General features: G+C 26.5%; 1 protein-coding gene across 7 annotated transcripts; it reads right to left on the bottom strand.

Annotated features, from left to right (window-relative positions):
* Positions 1-693: 693 nt before the first annotated feature.
* On the bottom strand, positions 694-16,068 carry Mesk2 (misexpression suppressor of KSR 2). Of its 7 annotated transcripts, none has more exons than XR_012480863.1 (10): positions 15,636-16,061; positions 13,548-13,976; positions 12,894-12,947; positions 9,679-9,878; positions 9,438-9,558; positions 8,125-8,413; positions 7,698-7,967; positions 6,289-6,373; positions 1,602-2,937; positions 694-1,480 (listed from the first exon to the last, which is right to left on the bottom strand). XR_012480863.1 is itself a non-coding variant. In XM_074257973.1 (10 exons), the coding sequence occupies exons 3-10, from the start codon at positions 13,763-13,765 to the stop codon at positions 2,792-2,794; spliced, it is 1,383 nt and encodes a 460-aa protein (XP_074114074.1). In that variant the 5' UTR covers positions 13,766-13,976; positions 15,636-15,711; positions 15,919-16,068; the 3' UTR covers positions 694-2,791. The 7 variants fall into 7 exon arrangements, 5 of the variants coding, with proteins under 5 accessions (XP_074114074.1, XP_074114087.1, XP_074114097.1 ...); XM_074257973.1 differs by having other exon boundaries at positions 694-2,937; positions 15,636-15,711; positions 15,919-16,068; XR_012480872.1 differs by lacking the exon at positions 694-1,480 and adding an exon at positions 4,320-4,443 and having other exon boundaries at positions 2,706-2,937; positions 15,636-16,058.
* Positions 16,069-19,984: the final 3,916 nt, after the last annotated feature.

Genomic DNA, 19,984 nt, shown 5'->3' with positions numbered 1-19,984 from the left:
CGGGTATACAAGATCAAAAGGATAATTTTTTTTAAGCTGGATTATTTTCATCGCAAATTATTTCGGATTATTTAATAAATGGAGTAGGTTTTTGGCGCCAACAGCATCTGTGTTATCATTTAGGGACTTGGCGACTTTTTTGCCTTTATCGTCACTACACACTACACAGCTAAGCGATGGCATTCCCACGATGCCTTCAGGATCTCCAGATGCTCTTTTTCTCGAGTGTCTTTTCGTAAAAAAAATGGATTTCGCGTGATAGGTCTAAATGGTTATTAATGTTTGCTGGGTTTATTCAACGTTTGTCGGCAAGTCATTACTTTGTTGAGCTGTCGATTAAGAATTTTTTGTAGGTTGATGATGACAAAAAAATTTTTTTAGGGTGAAAAAAAAATTTTTTTTTAATTTTATAATTTACATTATTAAAAAAATAAGAAAAATTTTGAGTCATTTTGAGTGTCATTACAAAGGTCTTGATTTGAATTTTTGCCTTTTCAAGATTTAATATTTTTCTCACCGAAAGTCAATTTATTATGACAAGTATTTAGTAAATATTTTTAAAAAAATTAATCAATTAAAATTTTAATAATTAAAAAAATTTTAGGAAAAATTTATTTTAATAACTAAAAATAAATTCTTAACTACTCAAGGTAACTAAAAAAAAAAAAAAAAAAAAAAAAAAAAAAGCAACAATTCTTATTAATTTTTTTTTTATTTATTACAAATAACAAGATGTATATATATTATCGGTGCGTACGCATATCAATGAGTTTATTTTTTTAAAATTGAAAGCTCCATCCGATGCTATTCCTCATAAACGAAACTCATATCAACAGAACAATACTTTTTTAAAATGAATTTATTAATTAACTTAACAACTCTTATTCAGAATCTCCGTTGTCTCACCTCTCATTTATATATATTTATCATTATCATCAATCTTTTCCTTCACATTTCATGTAATCACTGAGAATATACATTGTCATTATTATTATAACTTTTAGTAAAATGTTCAGGTGCTTGTCGTAACTCCTATTACCGCCAGTGCGCCAAGCCAATACAATTATCATTATTATTAGTATTATCATCATTATTATTATTGTATTATTATTATTATAATTATTTGTATCATTATTATAATTATAACGATGCCACACCGCATCGAAAAGTTTCTTCACATATGATAAGGCAACACGCAAATATTCTATGCATGATTCTAGCAGTGATAGCTGCTGCAATTTTCGACACCCATTTAACTTAGTTTCTTTTTTTTTTAATTTTTTTTTTTTTTTTTTTTTTTTTTTTTTTTTTATATTACATCAATTCAATGCAACAATTAAATAGGATTTTCGTAGCCTGCATTTATCTGTCACTTTACGTATATTTTTTGTTCATTATTATTATCATTTAGAATTCCATTTATTTTAACCATTATATTTATATTTATTTATAGTAATAATTATAATTACGTTACTGATTACTGTGTAAAACATTTTATAATGAAACATTTATATATATATATATATATATATATATATATATATATATATATATATATATATATATATATATATAATATTGCAATATATAGTATAACTAACATTACTTAAGTATTATCTAAACATTTAGCTCGCTTAATGCATTGTCAACAGTTTTAAAATATTATTTTACAGCTCAGATCAAACACGTATGCACATTTGTAATATTGTTCAGCAACTAACCCATCATGCTTCAGCATTCATGTCAGCGCAATTAGAAGACGAGCGTTCAAATAATTTATAATCATAATAATAACAACAATAATAATAATAATAACAATAATATTAATAATAATGACAATAGTAACAGTAGTAATAATTATAGCAATAACAATAACAATATTAATTCAAAAGCAAAAGATAACACATATCATCATTCTCGGTATTATGGAATAAAATCTTTTGTCTTATCAATAAAAAATATACTCGTACAAAATAACAAAATTAAACAATTAATTATTAAATAGTTTGTTTTTGTTTGTATTGTTAGGTTATAAGAATTCGTATTTAAATGCAGGCACGTCTTATTATATCACTCTAGAGGCTTGGGGATTGGGCAACCCATTGGAGACCTACCAAACCATTTTAAACTTTTTAATTAATTATAGTTTTATACTTACTTTTAAAGTGGGACCTATTTATCTATTTTAATTCCCTTGTTATTTGTTTTTACGTTAGGCAGGAGTGCAAATAATGCGCGAACTAATTTTTAAACATCTAATTTTTCATTTTTTTTTTTTTTATAAATAATCATAATAATAATAATTAATAATAACTAACTAACTATCTAACTACCTAGGGATTCAATCAATTAAACAATTATTTAATAATTAAATAAGATTTTGTTTTTCGTTATAATTTTTCGATATGAGTAGTACTTATTCCATAAAGATATGGTTCGTTCTGTTAATTTATTCCGTAGGCCAATTGTAAATTTGTAAATGTTTAAAAATTCTGATATTATTGTTTATTTTTTTTTGTAGTTCGTGATATCGTCTTCGATGAAAATAATTAACGATCGTTGTGTACAGACGAAACCAATCCTGGATTTAAATTATGAAATAATTTAAATAATCGGTAATTGGTAATTGTTGGTTGGTTGGTTGGTTTTTTAAAAACTCCTCCTTGATTTTAATAATTTATAACAATTATTGAGTGGTTTGTTGGTTAAATTAAAATTGCAAAGCGTACAATTGTTTTTTTTTTTTTTTTTTTGTTACTTATAAAGATAATAAACGCTTTACATTTATAATTTAGCAAACGACAGCTTCTGATATGGGATTCTCTGTAATGTGGATAGTGGCGGTCGGCCAATCAAATTTTTTCGAACAAAAATGATTAAGTCCTTCTAATGACGCTAAGCGATAATCAGCCATTTTTAATGGTGACAGTGGAGCCACTGAAATCGGAAAAATTATGATATTTAGTATAAATCAAAGCTTACTTTTAGAAAAATTTAATTCAATTGATTGATTAATTCAATATTATTAGTAATAATAATATTAGCTAGTAATAGTATAGTTTTTTTTTTTTTTCAATAAATATAAAAGTGATTAAATAAGATGTATCGACACACATATTATGAGTTTTTTGATTTATCGAATTACATATGAGTGACAGTGAGAGGTGATTATGGTCCACAATATTATAGTTGTTAATTCACAAATCAATGATAATTTTAAGTAATTAATTGACAAATAAATGATTAAAGTAAAAATAATATTATAAACCAAAAACAAGCGCACATGCAACTCAAAGTATAATTAATGTGTACGTGTTATTATTGTTGTGTGCGTATATAGTTATTTATTGAAGACTATATTTTGTTCACGAGTATTTGTTTTAAATTTGTGATTGCCATTGACTCTACTCTAGGTGCAATTTTTTTCTGTTTAGTATGTTAGCTGTAAGTTTATATATATTTATATATTTATGTATAAAAGTCTGTTGAAATTTTCCTACCACAATCGAGCGAGAGCCGCTAGGGAAAAATACTAGTTTTCCAACAGAGAAGGTTATTGTTTTTAACTTGTATTGAGTTTATTAGTTAAATTAAAAACCGAGACTAATTATTTATTATACATATTAGTTATTTTCAATTTCATTCGGTAATTGTCATTTTTTTTTTAATTGTTTTTAAATTATTTTACGATATCGTAATTTTTATAATTACTTTCGAGGATCCACTTATTTGAGCTCTAAAAAATTAATCCATTGTTTTCTTGATATCGCGCGGAGGCATCTGGGGATCGAGTAAGAAATTAGTGAACCCTATTGAAGTCTTAATTGGATTAAAAATATAGTAATTTTTTTTTAATTGCCACTATTAAAATTTAATTGTATTAAAATTAAAACATTACTTTCTTTTTAGTGAAAAAATATTACTTATTTTATTAATTTAATTTGTGAGAAATTTGCAATTTTTTTTTTAAATTAAAATAGAGTCAGTTTCTTGTTAAATATTGAATGTAAAAATTCAAAGTGTAATCTGATAATTTTGGTTATTCTCTTAATAATTTTTAATTTTTTACAGCAAATAAGTGAATTATGATATTAATTTTTGACAATTATTTAAATGACATATTACCAAATGAAAATAATAAAATATAAAAATTACTCGAAATATGATTGAAGATATTAGTAAAAATATTAAAAAATAAAAATCGAACGTTAATATTAACAATAAAAAATAATTAATAATAGATAAAAAGAAGGTTTATTATTAATTAAAAAATTAATTTTCATTATTACAACCCGATAATATTTTGAACTCCGACTTACTCAACAATTAGAAATGGCCAAGAAATTGGCCAACGGCAATGATCGGTTCCTTGCTGCTTCAATTCCTAATTACAATTACCTTCGGATGTTGTAGGCGTCAACGGCTTCCGCGAGCTTTTCACCACTAAAGGTCATGAAAAAAAATAAAATAAAAAATGATAATAATTATGACATAACAAAACATTAACTTAAGTAGATAATCATAATCCATTAAAAATAAAATAACATAAATGAACAAAAAAATAATAAAAACAAATGTTGTTCAACAATTGTGCTTCTTTAAAAAAAAAAAAAAAATTCTAATGCATGGCTTGTGATGTAACGCGAATGATTGTTTAATTGACATTTATTATAACAATAACTTGTAACTTATAACAATAATCACATATGACAGAATATTAATTTTAAAAAGACATTAATATCTTCTTCGTTTTGCGGTAAATAATAATAATTTTAAAATAATAAAGAACTAAGCAATTTATGCCAACAAAGCTCAAAATAATAATATACGATGCCTTCTAATTTTATTTAAAACTTGTGTGTTTTAATTGTTTTGTAGATTTTTAAAATACATACCACTCGATCGATCCGAGACGCGTGGGAAATAAAGGCGCAAATTGGTGAGCATGAATACTTTTTTTTTTTTTTAATTGTTTTTAGTGTTTTAATCTCTCTATTTTTAATAAAATTGGGATTCAAAAATTTAACGGGACTTGCTATTGTTGTCATTATTTTTTATTTTTTACTTCGTATCGGTTTTTGATTTTTGACATAAAATATTTATTTTTTTTCTTACAATATAAATTATTATTTATAATTGTAACAAATTAAACGATAATAATAATAAAATTGATAATTATAATTACTGTCATTATCAAATCTTAATTTAGGTTTAAAATAACAAAAATAATAATAATAACAATCAATTATTATTATCATTGTCAATATTAAATAATTGTCTCTAAATAAATATATATTTATATTTATTGTTTATATATATATTTCAAGTGTATACATTATGTTGAGTGTCAAGTGCAAGTATTGTGTAATATTTAGTGACGAAAAAAAAGCCAAACAGAATCAACGAACGAATTTAATCAATATAAAAGTCACGTTTTTTCTTTTTCTCACGACAATATAAATATATTTTGTTATTTTTTATTTATTTACTTTTTTTGTAAGAAGCAAACTTGACATCAGATGGTTTTTTTTTTTTTTTTTTTTTTTTTTTTTAATAGAATTTACTTAACTTCAACTTGAATTATTTTATTAATGGATTTGATTTAATGAAAGTGATAAATGTTACTGATAAATTACTTAAAAATCGATAACTGATTAACCATCAATGAAAATTTACTTAACGTTATAATTTTTAGACCTCTACTTTTATAAATTCTCTACTTCGAACAAGATCAACGATCAACAATTTACTCTAAACTCTACACTCCAAATAATATAATATAAATTCAAACATTTCAATGATAATAATTAAAATTCAAATACCATTTGAATTTAGGCCAATTACTGGTTACTAAGACAGTATTTAACACTGCAGCTTAATTCTAACTCTTCAAGTGTTACATTTAATTAAATATTCAGTATAGATACATAGACCAATTTTATTCAGTATTTTATCGAAATATCTTATATATTTAATAATGTACCGTCAAAATTTAATCTTTGGTTAATTAATATAATTATTGAGAGCATTAAGGACCAATTACTTAGTAGTTGAATGCTTATGCTCGATTATAAAACAAAAAGACGGAACTACGCCCACATTACTTATTTTAAAAGCTATTGTATTTATTATTAGTTGTATTGATAATATTTATTCGCATAAAATTTAATTGGCGATTAATATTGTTCAGAGGTATATAGATATAGATTTTTTTTATTTATATTTATATTGTTATTATTGTATTTTCTGAAATTTTATTTTATTTACTTTTCAGCAACGCTCACTTACCGTATCCTTCACCTTGGAGAAATAGTCGAAAGGCTTCGCTTACTTTTCCCGGTTGTTCTTCAAGGACCATGCCGCAGTCTGATATCTGTTTGATCATTCAACATTTCATGTAAGTCATATATTATATATTATTTATTATATATATTTTATATAACTATGATCTTTAGTTTGTTCATTGTTGGACAATAGAAATTAAATTATCAGTTTAATTCTGTTTTTATACAAAAGCTTCTATATAAAATTCAATTGCTTCAATTATTTCTTCTGAAAGCAAATAATTTTTAAACTAATTTTTTAGTTAAGTGTTCTCTTTGATTAAGATTTTTAATTTTTTAATTAATTTAAAAAAGTTTTATGGAAAATTCAATTATTAAATTAAATTGTTCGTAGTAGGGTTGGAAAAAAATTGAATTAAGAAATTTTTGATTTAATATTTAAAGTAACATTAATAATTATTAATATTTTTGAAATATTTTTAGTGAAATAAAATAAATTATTATTTCTTCATATCTTTTATTTGCTATTCATGAAGACATTCATAAAAATAAGGTTATGTCGTCTCTGGTTTCCGTACCACAAATTTTTCCCGTCAAAATAACACTCAACAACTATAGTTATATTTGATTACACCGTAAAATAAATATATTCTTGTCAAAAGTTTTATTATCTTAAGATAACATAAAACCTGAGGACATACATTTGTTTTATGTACTATTCAAATTTAACAAGAATTCTTAAATTTTATTTCGTATGTAAAATTTTAGGTATTAAATTTGAAGAAACATAATAATATTAGTACCATCATGAATAAAATAATAAAACATTAAATGAGAATCATACAGAAAAACAAATTTTAATTTTAATAAATTAAAAAGGGAAATTTTATAGTCTTACTATTGGAATAAAACATATTTGACTTGGTAATAATCAGCATGAATGTTAATCGTGGTAGTAATTGACTAGATAGATAATACTACAATTGAATAATTAATCGATAGAATTTTAATTTCTAATTATTAAAACTTATGGAAGTTATTTTTATTTAAACTATTAATCCTTAGGATTCTTCAAATTAATAATCAATTTGCGTTAATTTTGAAAAAGTTTATCAAAATTTATGAGCTCAATAAATTCATTAGAACCCATCAATGTGTATTTGATAATTAATATCAATCTAAATTTATAGTTCAATTAGCGTTAAATCATTCATAGGTGATTAAAATAAGCTTTTGTTAAATATTATATCATCTCACGATAAGTTTCAACATGAACTAAAGATCTCTTTAAAATAATTCTTTTGAATAATTTAAAATAATTTTTTTGATATAATTTTTTTAATAAAATCAAGGTAAGTTTAATTAATAATTATAATTATGCATGAATCGGTGATTAAACGAAAAATCACTTACTTTCATCCATGTACTATTGGTTGGATCCAATCGGCCATTAAGCGTAACAGTATCATCAACGTGAGGACTCAAAGCTCCGGTGATATTGATAATAGGGACTTTTAATGTCGGAACGTCCTTTTTGCGTGTCGGGTCTAGTTCGCGGTTAATATTTAAGTCAGTACGTCTTACATAGCTGTCGATAAATAGTGCGAGATTCGTTGGGTTTACTTTCCGTTCGAAGTAGTTGGTGTAAACTTGAGCCAAATCGTGATTTCTCTCTTCGGTTCCCTAGAAAAAAAATAACAAGATCAGATTTTTTCTCCGGCATGGAAAACAAAAAAATAATAATTTTTTATTTTTTTTATTTATCATCATCATTATTAATGTAATGGGGATTGTTAAGTAAGGAGCAATAACTTATAGTAGGGTTAATTAAACAACATACTCGGCCGAAGTGATGCCACATAAGATAATCCAGAACACCTTGAGTCATACCCTGTGACCTTAGATGACGAACGTTAAGTTTCTGATATCCCCACTCGATCCACCCGGCTTGCGTTGAGATGCAATTTATCAAACACAACGCATTAACTTTGCTGGGATGAGCCAAAGCGAACCGCGCGAGGATATTGGCCCCGGCACCCACGCCGAAACCGATAACCGATTTCAAGCCAAAGTGCCCCAGCACAAATAGCAGCTGTTGTGCTAACTCGTCCATCGTCGGATAAACGTAGCTGCAATAAGAAAAAACATTAATCTCTCTTCTTCTCATTATAAAATTAGTACAGGATGTAAATTATGATTTTATCTGAATTATTGAATTAACGCAAATTTATTATTAAATTACTCCAATTATTGAGTAGAAGGTTGTACTCGTAGTTGCATTATTTCATAGCGAATAATTAATATTTTTTAATAGCTTGAATTTGATTTTTTTTTTTCCTCTTTTTATTGAGAATGATAATGAAGTTAATAGATATTAGAAAATTTTTAAGACTTTTTTAGTAAATTAATTGTGATAAAGTAAATTTATGAAACCCACATTTAGAAAATATTAAGGCAGATGGTAAAAACAGTTTATTTTTAACATTGATTAAATGGAATTCAACGGATGAAAATATTTATTTAAAAATAGTTATTAAACCATTGGACCTTTAAATTTTTAACATGACTTGCATAATATTATTGTGATTCTATTTTTCAAAAAAAAGTCAATATTAGAATGGCAGTATCGATATGTGAAAAAAATTTAGAAAAGAACTCTGAATATAATTTTTTTTTAATTGACAAGCATTAAGGAATTTTTTTAATTAAAAAAAAAATAAACGTTTAAAAGGTTTTTTTTTTAATTCCGCATATCAAAGTTGAAAAAATTCTACAAGTGTACTTTTTGAATAATATAGTACTATTTCATTTTTTAATAAAATTATAATTTGTTAACTGTCTGTTAGCGTCAATATCAAAAATAGAAAATTGATTTTTGAAGTATAAAAAATTACATTACTTCTAAATTGATTGAAAATGTATCATATATACTAGTATTGATACAAAGTTCAAATCTAAAAAAATTAACAGAAATTATTATCAATGTTAAGACATAATTCACTAATTAAAGTAGTAAATTAAAATTTTTTTAAAATACTTCATTTTAAAATGTCAACACTATATTAACAGATTTTACCCTTGAAACTTGAATAAATTTCAATAATAATAATAATTCCAGCACAAATTTAATCACAAAATAATCTAAAAACTTACTCGAAAGGTAATGTTGGTGCTCCCTCCTCTTGACCGGGTGCATTTACATGGTAAACACAAAAGTTTTCGAGCAATACTCGCATATCAATGTAATTAAAGAATGCCTGGAAGCTCGAAATGTCTGTAAAAGTAAAATCAATTAACAAAACTTAAATTAAACATTAAAAAAATTAATTTTAGTTAGAAATGATCTTCAACTAAATTTTACAGTAAATAAAATAATTATTGTTTATTTACTGACAATTAAGGCCTAGGTCATGATAAGTTAGGATGGCAGGTTTAGCGCGATTGCCTTGAACAGCGACCACCAAAATTCCTTTGTCCGTTTCAACTCTCTCCTCTCTGACAGAGCCATCATCTTTGCTCAGGTATCTCAACGCAGGAAACTGGAGTTGGATATTTTTCAGCTCGATATCATCCATGCTATCTGATGGCATTGTGCTAGAAATAATTAGATAATAAACTTTAGCATGTAATTAAGGTCATATGTTGCTAAAAATAGTTTATATTGTAATTTGTTATTTATAACAATCATTTTTTCTTTATTGCTCATTATGGAAAAACTGTCAGTCATTTATTCCTTTTTTTGCGGTTACGGGTTACGGCTTAAAGTTAATAGATCAATCAATATAGTACACCTATATTATACGTAGCATATATTATTTATTATTTATTATTAATATAAATATAACTTTTTTTAAAGTATTAATTTTTTTACATAAAGTCTACTTTACATTGTAGAAACGTACACTGTAGCTTAAAACGTGAATAAAATATACAAACGATTGAATTTCCTGACGTCAAAAACAACAGCGTCGTGACTTATAAGTTCCTCTCGATAACTTTTTTCTTTTATTTTTTATTTTATTTCTTTTCTTATTTATTGCCCGGATAAAACTTTTTATATTGATTTTTCTACTTTGTAAACAACTTTTTGTTTCATTTATTCATTTATGAATCTTCTTGTCTTTTTCAAATAAATTCATTACATCTGCTAACAATAAAAATGAAAAAATAGCGAGGAAATTACAAATTTTATCTCATAAAAATATCAAAAATTGACAATTTTATGTTATTAGTACAGAAAAAAAAAAAAATTGGCTTGAACCCAAAAATCTTTCTACTTAAATTCTTAGTTTAATTTATTAAATATTTAGTTTTGAATAAAGTTTTCTTAATTTGGCTGATGAGTAAAAGGACCTCCTTAATTACATTAACTATCCACGTCAGAGGATGTAAATTATTCTGTCGATTCTGAGAATGGGTTTCAACAACTTAGAATTTTAATTTCGCAAATTGGTGCTCCAGAACTCGGATAATAAAATACAATAGGGTAAAAGGGGCGAAAAAGTCTAGTTCATATATAATAGAGAGGAATATAAATATATGAAAAAAAAAAGGTGTAGTAATATAGAGAATATTTTTGGACTGCGATGGCGTCGCAATGTCTAGAATTTATCGATCGATGGAGAGCTGGGCGATGTACGATGTACTCACTGTAATTAGTTCCATTTTCACGTACATGCTCTCATTATAGTTATATAATGGCTCCGATAAATAAAACTCAGAGACTATAAATTAAAAGTTTTTTAACTTCAGATAAAGTTTCAATGAAAAATAATAAAAATAATAATATAACTAATGAAATAACTACTATTGTGAATTTTTTTATCGAGGTCAACTAAATTTCCGTTTTGTGGCCTCGTTTTCCCACGATATTGATTTTATGCTTGTCGATAGTTTTACTCTCGACCGTAAAATCTATACATTTGTAAATATGAAGGCGAATTATTCCTTACATTAGTCCTAGAAAGTATTTGCGGGCTCGGTGCTAAAATAGAGACTGAAAAATATTAAATAGAAAAAGAAAAAAAAATAAAATAAAATGCATTTCGAAACTTGTATAACAATTTATTATGATTGATCGTAACTTCAGTCTTTTATTCTTTATAATACTTTACACTTGTAAGGAATCCATTTAATGACACATGTACTAAAAAAAAGATATAGATAATAGGAGAAAGCATTTTTTTTTGTTGCTTAGACTATAGACGTAAACATTAGGCGCTTATTCGTTGATTAGGATTGTTAAATAAATATTTGTTACACTTTTTGACTGTCGAGTTTTGTGTAGTGTGTTTGTAATTAACGGAGTTGCGACAATTAAACACGTTGCATCATGTTAACTTGTTAATAAAAATTGTTTGTGTTGTCACTGTACCTCTAACAATGGTTTGATTTATTATTTATTGGGAAACAGTAATAATATATTTTTTGAATTATGTAAAAAGTAAATTTTACAAGTGTTTGTATTCAATATAGTTAAAGCTTTTTTTTTTTAAAGTTAAAATATGAATATAAAAATTTAAATAATCTTTAGCTCTATGAAAACTTTTCGAAGAATTTACTTGAATTCATATTACATTTTATAACTTTTTTTTACATAATATAAAAATTTTATTTAGAAGAAAATTTTAAAATAGAGTTTAAGTTTAGAGAATTTTTAAATCAGCTATTTACAACTTTGATAACAGTTTTTAAACAGGAGAATTTTATAAAAAGTTTTAAATTACTGTGAACAAAACAATCGTGAAAATACAATTCAAAAAAAATTTTTTTTTAAATTGAAATTTTAATTTTACAATTGTAGAATTAAAAAAAAAAAATTAATTCGTTTAAAAAAAATTCATTTCCGTTCTCCAAAAAATTATCCATTGAAAAAAAAAAAGTCCTAAAAGCTTTTATTAAAAAAGAAAAGAAAGATAGTATCAACTATTTTCATGAAGGGTGAATTTTAAAAATTTTCTCTTCATTGTTAATATTTTTAAAAAAATTCTTTTGTCCCAGACTTTCATTGTTCTGAACCCTAAATTTTTTTCCCAAAGAAAACCTAATCTTAGTTTTCTATTCTTAATTATTAATGATAATAAAATCACGAAAATCGATTCGAAACTAAAGAGAATATGAATACAATTGTAGGTTGAATAGAGACCGCGGATAAAAATTTCGATGAAAAGAATTCTAAGTGCTAGCGTGATAGAGCATAATACAGTAGCAAAAATCTATAAATCATTGCTGTATGATATACTTTTCATAAATCTAACAATATATATAATATATGTATGAACAGATGAACTATCGCCAGTATAATATAATATAATATAATATATAAGGTACAGTGTACAGTGTATTACGTATGTTGTATAAAATGCAAAATTCTAACTACTTTAAAAAGTAACTATAACTATATATCGAAAAATATCATTCTCTAGCAATGCATACTTTATAGTCTACATTCTTTCGTTCACAATTTACCCATCCACTTAAACATTTCATAATTATCAGTAAATTATAATTTTCAAATAACGTCTTGTTAATAAATCCATGAGAGTAAAACTCCATAAAATAAAACTTTTATATAAAAGTTCTTCTTTTTTTAAATAATCGGATACTCACCCCAGCAGCGCTGACTCCTCGGGACAAGCGGCGGTCGGCATATTTTTTTTGTTCCTAAAACAAAATTATTAGATCCAAAATCACACACAACAACATATTAATCCTTCGCGTCAACTCTTGCTTTAATTGAATAAATTTTATTAAAAATTAATTATGTTACATTACAACGTATATAATTAAAATTATGAATAATTATTATAAATATATATATAAAACAAAAATAATCACACGCACACTTAACTAAAGCATGCTAAAAAGCGGGCGGTGTGCTAAAAATATAAAAAGCCATAACATGCACATATTAATAATTATAATTATTAATAAAAGCTCATATATATGTTAATGGAGTTTATGTTTTCATATAAATTTAAATAAATATAAGTTGCATGCGGCTTACCTCTTGGCCTTTTTACACAGGCCGGATCGATAGCCGCAGTGTCAACTTGCAATCCCTCGAGATCGACTTTCTACGATCGGTAGTATCGATTTTTAAATCGTTATTTTATTTTATTTATTTATTTAACCACAAACTAAACATACCCTACACCTCTACGCATTAACTAAACAATTAATAACAATAATAGTAATAATAATAATAATAATAATAATAATAATAATAATAATAATAAAAAACCGGTAACGATTGTAACGTACCTAGTAACAATGGAAATGCTTTCCGTACGGTCATCGATGAGCGGATCCTTTCTCCTGAGCTCGACTTTGGGTGCAGCAAAATTGAAGGCTTTTTTTACACTATCCAACACACTTTGACTCATTGTCTGGTGGGTTTGCTCGACGATCGTCGTACTTTTATAAACATTTTCACCTAGATCATCTAATGATCGGTAAGAAGTTCCATTGTTTGCCGGCATCGCGGCACTTTTTAACCCCTTTCGTTACTATTTTGTTCGGTTATTCAAAACTAGTTTTATTATTTATCAATCTCAGAGCCTCAGAATTTAACGATGACACAAATTTCCTGTTGTATTGTGTTTAGCTGTTGGTTTATTACGATAAAGATGATGATACGACTTTTGAGATGAGGCGGCGTGCCAACTTAAATATCGGTTGATGCTGTGCGCACTGGACATCGTAGGCGTGACCGAAAGCATTGGGACACATTGGTCAAGACAAATTAACAATTTAAATTTAAATAAATAAAATAAAAAATAAATAACAATTATTCTAATTTTATTAGTTATGGTTGTGAGTTTTTATTAATACTTATTTTTATTATTTATTATCGATAGATATTTATTTATGACTTATGATTCATTAGATTCATTTTATTTACATATTTACATACATGCAAAGAATTAAAAAAAATCTTTTTTTTTTTTAATATTTATTTGTCGGAAAAAAGCAGATCATTTTCAGGTCTGCTAATTTCAGTAGCATGGAAATTAATGACCTGAAATTAACCGGCGAGGTAATTACACATTTGGAAAGGGGTTCCACCCCATTTTCGGTCATACATCGATAAATAAATATTTAAACGCGAGTAGAATAAATTTTAATATTTTTTATTAAAATTTTTTTTTATAAATTTTTATCAATAAATTTTTAAAATAGAAAATAAATTTAAAAAACTCCAAAAATTATTTTCGTAAAAATTAAAATTCAATTTTTGTTAATTTCAATACTGTCATAAATAAATAAATATCTACAAAGTAATATTAAAATATTAAAATTTTCTGAAATATTTTAATTTTACTTTTTTCAAGACTATATACAACAAACACATGCAAGTCGTGCTCACATCGCCATGCTCAAAAATGCCATTAAAATGTGTTATTTCTCCAAAAAAAAAAAAAAAAAAAAAAAAAAAAAGTGTTATGACACATTAACTTACAGAAAGTTAAAACACACAAACAAAATAATATTATGTCGAAATAAAAATTTTGAAATTAAACGAGTTGAGAATAGAAGAGTTAGTTGGTTAAGTGGCCCAATTTTCGTCCTCTTAACTTTAATGAAGACTACCATTATATATTGGTCGATGTATATGTATATACATAACAGTATGAACTAGGAATATACCGACCCGGTGACTAATATAAGAAACGTCGCACTTGAACATGTGTCTATAAATGTATTCGTACATATAAAGAAGTACTTTGTACGTAGGTGTAGAAATGTTTATGTGTGCCTATCTGACGTTAATGCATAGCCTGCTATATGTATAGCACATTGTATTATAATATATATATATATATATATGTAAAGCCCATCAATATCTTCCGGACGCGGGAAATCATATACTTCCTTTTGTAAGATAACGTTGAGCAATACCGTCCACGCTTTTAGTATTAAGTGCTCCGTTAGATGAACAATTAAATAGATAATTTGTTATTTGTTTTTATTTTAGCAACAAAATAAAAATTTATTCAGTTTAAGTAAAATCGTATGGCTGACGACAAGACTCGATGTTGGGGTAGGGTTACTATTATTGATTTTCTACGTCATCCCTCTACCGTAATTGAGTCGGCTCCGACTACGAGATTCAAAATCGATTTATAATTTATTTTTTAAAAACAATTCATCGCCCTTAATTATTAAAAATTTTTTAAATCCTGGTTAGTCACATTTTACGTAACAGAGAAAGGCGGATTAATCACTGAGGTTAATTACTTAATTATTGACCTAATTTGTTTAAATGATTAGCTTTGTTATTAAAATCTATGGTTAGATATTTAATAATAATATTAATAAAATTTAATAAAATGAATGAAAAAAGCTCACCTTGAGGATTTTTTATTAAATCCCGAGCTGGTATTATTTAATATAGATTTGTTGGATCTTCCACGACCCTCGTTGCCTAAAAACAATTGCAGCTTAAAGAAACAAACTTTATGGATTGTTTATGTGAATGATAAACTGTTAATCTCAATTGAAGTAGATGAAGCGCGATACGATCGTTACTTTTTTTAAAAAAACAAAAATATTAAACACTTTCGAGTTTGTCGTTTGTGAGATTTAAGATTTTGTGATAAAATTTAAGTGTATAAAATGGAGATATTAATACCCAGTTAGCTATTATTATAATATTAATAATAATATAACGTATATATACGATTGGGTGTATATATAATTGGAAAATGCACTTTCAATGATGTAAATTCTATTGAATGACACCGCTCGAGTGATCACGCTCAAGTCTTGTCACGAAGACATCGACAATTACTATTGGTGGCCCTTGTCTTATTTTCTCTCGCATCGGTCAATGGAATTGCGCAGTATGTCTTGCGCACTGATTACTAGATTTTACCGGTTTATATCTTTGTGTCGACATCTATATTTCATATCTGGATACGTCATTGTATTTTTATCGTATTAAGTGTTGTTATTTAAATATTATTCCTCATTCAGATCGTTACTGACTCTTTGATGCAGGCTTAAATTTATCTTGACAGTCATCATTTTTTAATCATCAATTTCGGCAGTCTTTCCCATTGATTTAGTATCGATTATATAATTTTTAAATTTTATAAAAAATATTCCCACGAAATAATTTTTTCGTAGGCAGGAATTGCAAACTAAGTCCACCTGGTAGTTTCAGGGTTTGTTATTTTTTGTGGGAAACTCTTATCTACTGTCAGGGCTTGTTTACTTTTCAACTTTGCCGACTGGTGATATTACCAACGCTTATCTGAAGAAAAGTTCATTTTCCATTAAAGGTTACTTGGCTTGATAATTTTTGAAAATATTTAATTGAAAAATGTAACAATCAATCTCTAAAAAAAGAAATTTTTTCTTCCCAAAAATTATTGACATAAAAGAAATTGATTTTATTTAAATAAAAAAATTTTGTCGAGCAATTTAACAAATTGAATGAAAATTAAAAATTGCAAAATAATTTTTTTGAATGAAAAAATAAATAAAGATAAATAATTGATAGTACGTTTTATAAATTACAGATCATTAAAAATTGTACGCTCCGAATTTATTGAAGCGTAAAAACGTCTTGGATTTAAAATAATTTTTATAGTAAATTTAGTGTAATATATGTGCCGTACTTGTATGTAACATTATACGAAAGTGTAAGATAAGAATATAATTTTGAAGTTTATGAAGTGGAAAAAAGTACAAGATAAGTTGAATATACTTGTGCTGACCGTCGTCAGCATAAAAAGAATATGCTTGAATATATTTTTATACGTAGACTACTCTAGTCCCCTTTACTTGTATCGGTTGTATGAGTATTATATATACAAGAATGAAAGCGTGTATACAGCGAACTTTTCGTGGTCCGTAGTCTTTGGTCTTGTTTTTAGTTTCCCTGTGTAGTATAATACTCTGATATACTTGGGCAGCTAAGATTCAGGGATTACCTGGGTGAGTGTAGTCTTATTTATGGTCGGTTAAAAGGATTTTAATATACGTCGAGTATCGCCACGAGCGATAATTCAAAAGGACAGCCTCCATATTTTGCACCCTCATTCTAACATACTTAACTTTTTTTTTTTTTTTTTTTTTTTTTTTTTTGTTATTTTTGACTCCGTTCTACTGTTGCTTCTCTTTATTTTATCTTATCTCTATCAATTTATGGACATTAACATTTTTGAGCCTGCTAATGGCGATAATTACCCAAGCCCTAAATATTTAATAGTTAATATGTTAGTTTTTACACTTTTTAGTAAAACGATGTGTCGTTTAAACCATCGTATTGCTTTGAGGATTATTTCTTCAAAGAGTTTTTCACGAAAAAGCTTAACACGATACTTTGAAGATTCTCCTTTGCCCAAAGTTTCCAGATTGGGCTACTTCTCTCGAATCAGCTACTTTAGAGATGCCTCGTGACTAAATTCTCAAAGACCACTTGTAACATTTTGGGCACTTTCAACTCAAAGTCATTTTTTTTTTCTAACAGAAAAAAATGACATTTATTTTTTTATTTAAAGAAAAAAAAACCAATTAATAGGATTTATATAAATTTGAGCTTTGCTTTTGGTTAAATTCCGATCGAATGTGGTCTCAGTTTGCATGGTCATGAGACACAGAGATAGAAATTTGTCCCTAGAGAACGTTCCGCTAGTCACCTGTACCATTCCATGACGAGATAATTACCCCCGTGAGCACAAGAGCAATGTTGTATCGTGATCAATCTACATAATTCGGTTGGGTGACTGCAAGTGAATTTCCCTGTCTCATGAATCGGTTGATTCATAATTGATTAGACAACTATAACAATGATATCCCGAATATCATTAGAGTCATCAACGAATCTCGTATCCACACAAAAATTGGTGAATTGTGTAAATACGGAATTGATTGGTGAAAAAAAATTTTTTTACTTTTTTTTACATTTTTTTTGTACTTCCTAAATTTTTTAGAGCGAAAACGATGGACAAAAACTTCCTTCCTATGAAAAAAAATAAATATTAAATTGATTTTTCGGTATAAAAAAAATTTTTTTTCTTTCATCACTGTTTACGCGAATCTATAAAAGATTTTCTCGGTATAAATTAAATTTTTTATCGCTTCAAAGTGTGAACTTTTTATCTTATAAGGAAACTTAAAAAAAAAACCTAAAAAATATCAATTACTGTGTATTTAAATTGGTGCAGGCGTCTAACTAGTAAAACTTTCTGTTAATAAAAAAATCCACGTATGACCGAGCTTGTGAAAATGAGTTTATATATAAAAAAATAATGGCAAGGCAGCACATTGAGATTAAAGCACACGTTATGCAAGGCGAGGAAAAATGAAAACTAACCATATTTAAAAGTGTACTTACTTACTTTCAATACTTTTTTTTTTTTGGCCATTTAAAATCTTCATAATAATTGAATTCGACGCGGCAAGTTTCATTATAGTCAATGATATTGCTACGTCTCGCTGATGTCGGCTGCACACCGAGACATTGCATTAGCATAAAACGAGAAAAGCAAACTTCCTCGAGTTTACCCATGCAAATGTAAAGCTAGTGGAGAAAGAATTCGCGGTTACTCGCTGTGGCAAGTTTCAATTCAACTTTTGTCATCAGAAGTGATAGAGACAGTGAATGAGGCTAAGAATAGAGTGTGTGAGCAAGGCTGAATAAAAGGAAGGAAGCTGGAGTGAGGAGAAGAGTAAGGGTGAGAGTGAGGGTGAGATAAAGATGAAAATGGAAAATTATACCTATGTAGAGAGGAATAAGCGAGAGATTGTCTCAAGTTTCTCTGTATAACGTTATCATCGCCTGGACTTGTTGGTTCTTGTTCCGTTCGCGTTTCTCGAGTTTACTTCAAGACTATGTACCGATAATTCGGTATTGCAAACCCAACTAAAGAACGAAACAATAGACACACACAACTTTATAAAAGTATAATGCCGTGAACCATTCAAAATGATAATAGGAAACTTTTTAAATTATTGTTTCAATGCCAACTCAGCTCTGTGTTTTATTAATATTTTAGTATCTGGTTCAGAAAAAGAGCTGAGCTTTTCTCCCCTCTTCTTTTTTTTTCTAACTTTTATTTACAATCATCTTTATTTACATACGTATTTTTATGTGAATGTCACTCTTTGTATTTTTGATGATATCTACTAAAAAAATCCGCATGACAAAAAAATCTTTTAAATATCACAAGAGAACTTTGTTGAGTTTTCAGTTTTACTTCTGTCAAGACCAAACTGTAAATTTAGCTTTAAAAAGTTTGTAAATTTCACATTTGAAAAATTCATTACACTGAAAAAAAATTAATTTTATTAAAAGTTTTATTCTTGAATCAAGACAAATAATTTTTATATAAAGTAAAATTTATTTGAACTAGGGGCGTGCAAATATTCGGCTTTCGATTCGTTTTTGCATTCCCTAGAAGGTTCTTAGGCCAAACAATTGATTAGTTTATTATTTTTATTTATACCCAAAACTTCTAAATTATTTTATATAAATATTTAAGTATAATTTTATAATTAAAAAAATTTTGTTTTTTTTTTTTTTAATAAATTTAATAGTTATTTTACATAAATAGAACATAAAAAGCCGTGTAATTTTTCCATATAATCATCTCTTCATGAACTAATTTCACGCCGTGTAATTGATTTCAAAATAAGTTCGCAATAACCTTAAACTGGTGTCATTACGTAAAAACTACCCGTCCACTTTT

Source organism: Cotesia typhae, unplaced genomic scaffold, assembly GCF_013202065.1.
Source record: "Cotesia typhae breed Kobodo isofemale line unplaced genomic scaffold, CoteBio_Ctyphae contig_123, whole genome shotgun sequence".
NCBI classification, from domain to species: domain Eukaryota; kingdom Metazoa; phylum Arthropoda; class Insecta; order Hymenoptera; family Braconidae; genus Cotesia; species Cotesia typhae.
This window is presented reverse-complemented; position numbering and strand designations above follow the sequence as displayed.

Bases quoted from the DNA above. Each gene is read 5' to 3' on its own strand.
- Mesk2 (XM_074257973.1), bottom strand. From the start codon at position 13,765: ATGCCGGCAAACAATGGAACTTCTTACCGATCATTAGATGATCTAGGT. The intron at 9,559-9,678 runs GTCAGTAAATAA...TTACTTTTACAG, and splicing joins TCATGACCTAGGCCTTAATT to ACATTTCGAGCTTCCAGGCA. The intron at 6,374-7,697 runs GTAAGTGATTTT...ATGATCAAACAG, and splicing joins CCAATAGTACATGGATGAAA to ATATCAGACTGCGGCATGGT.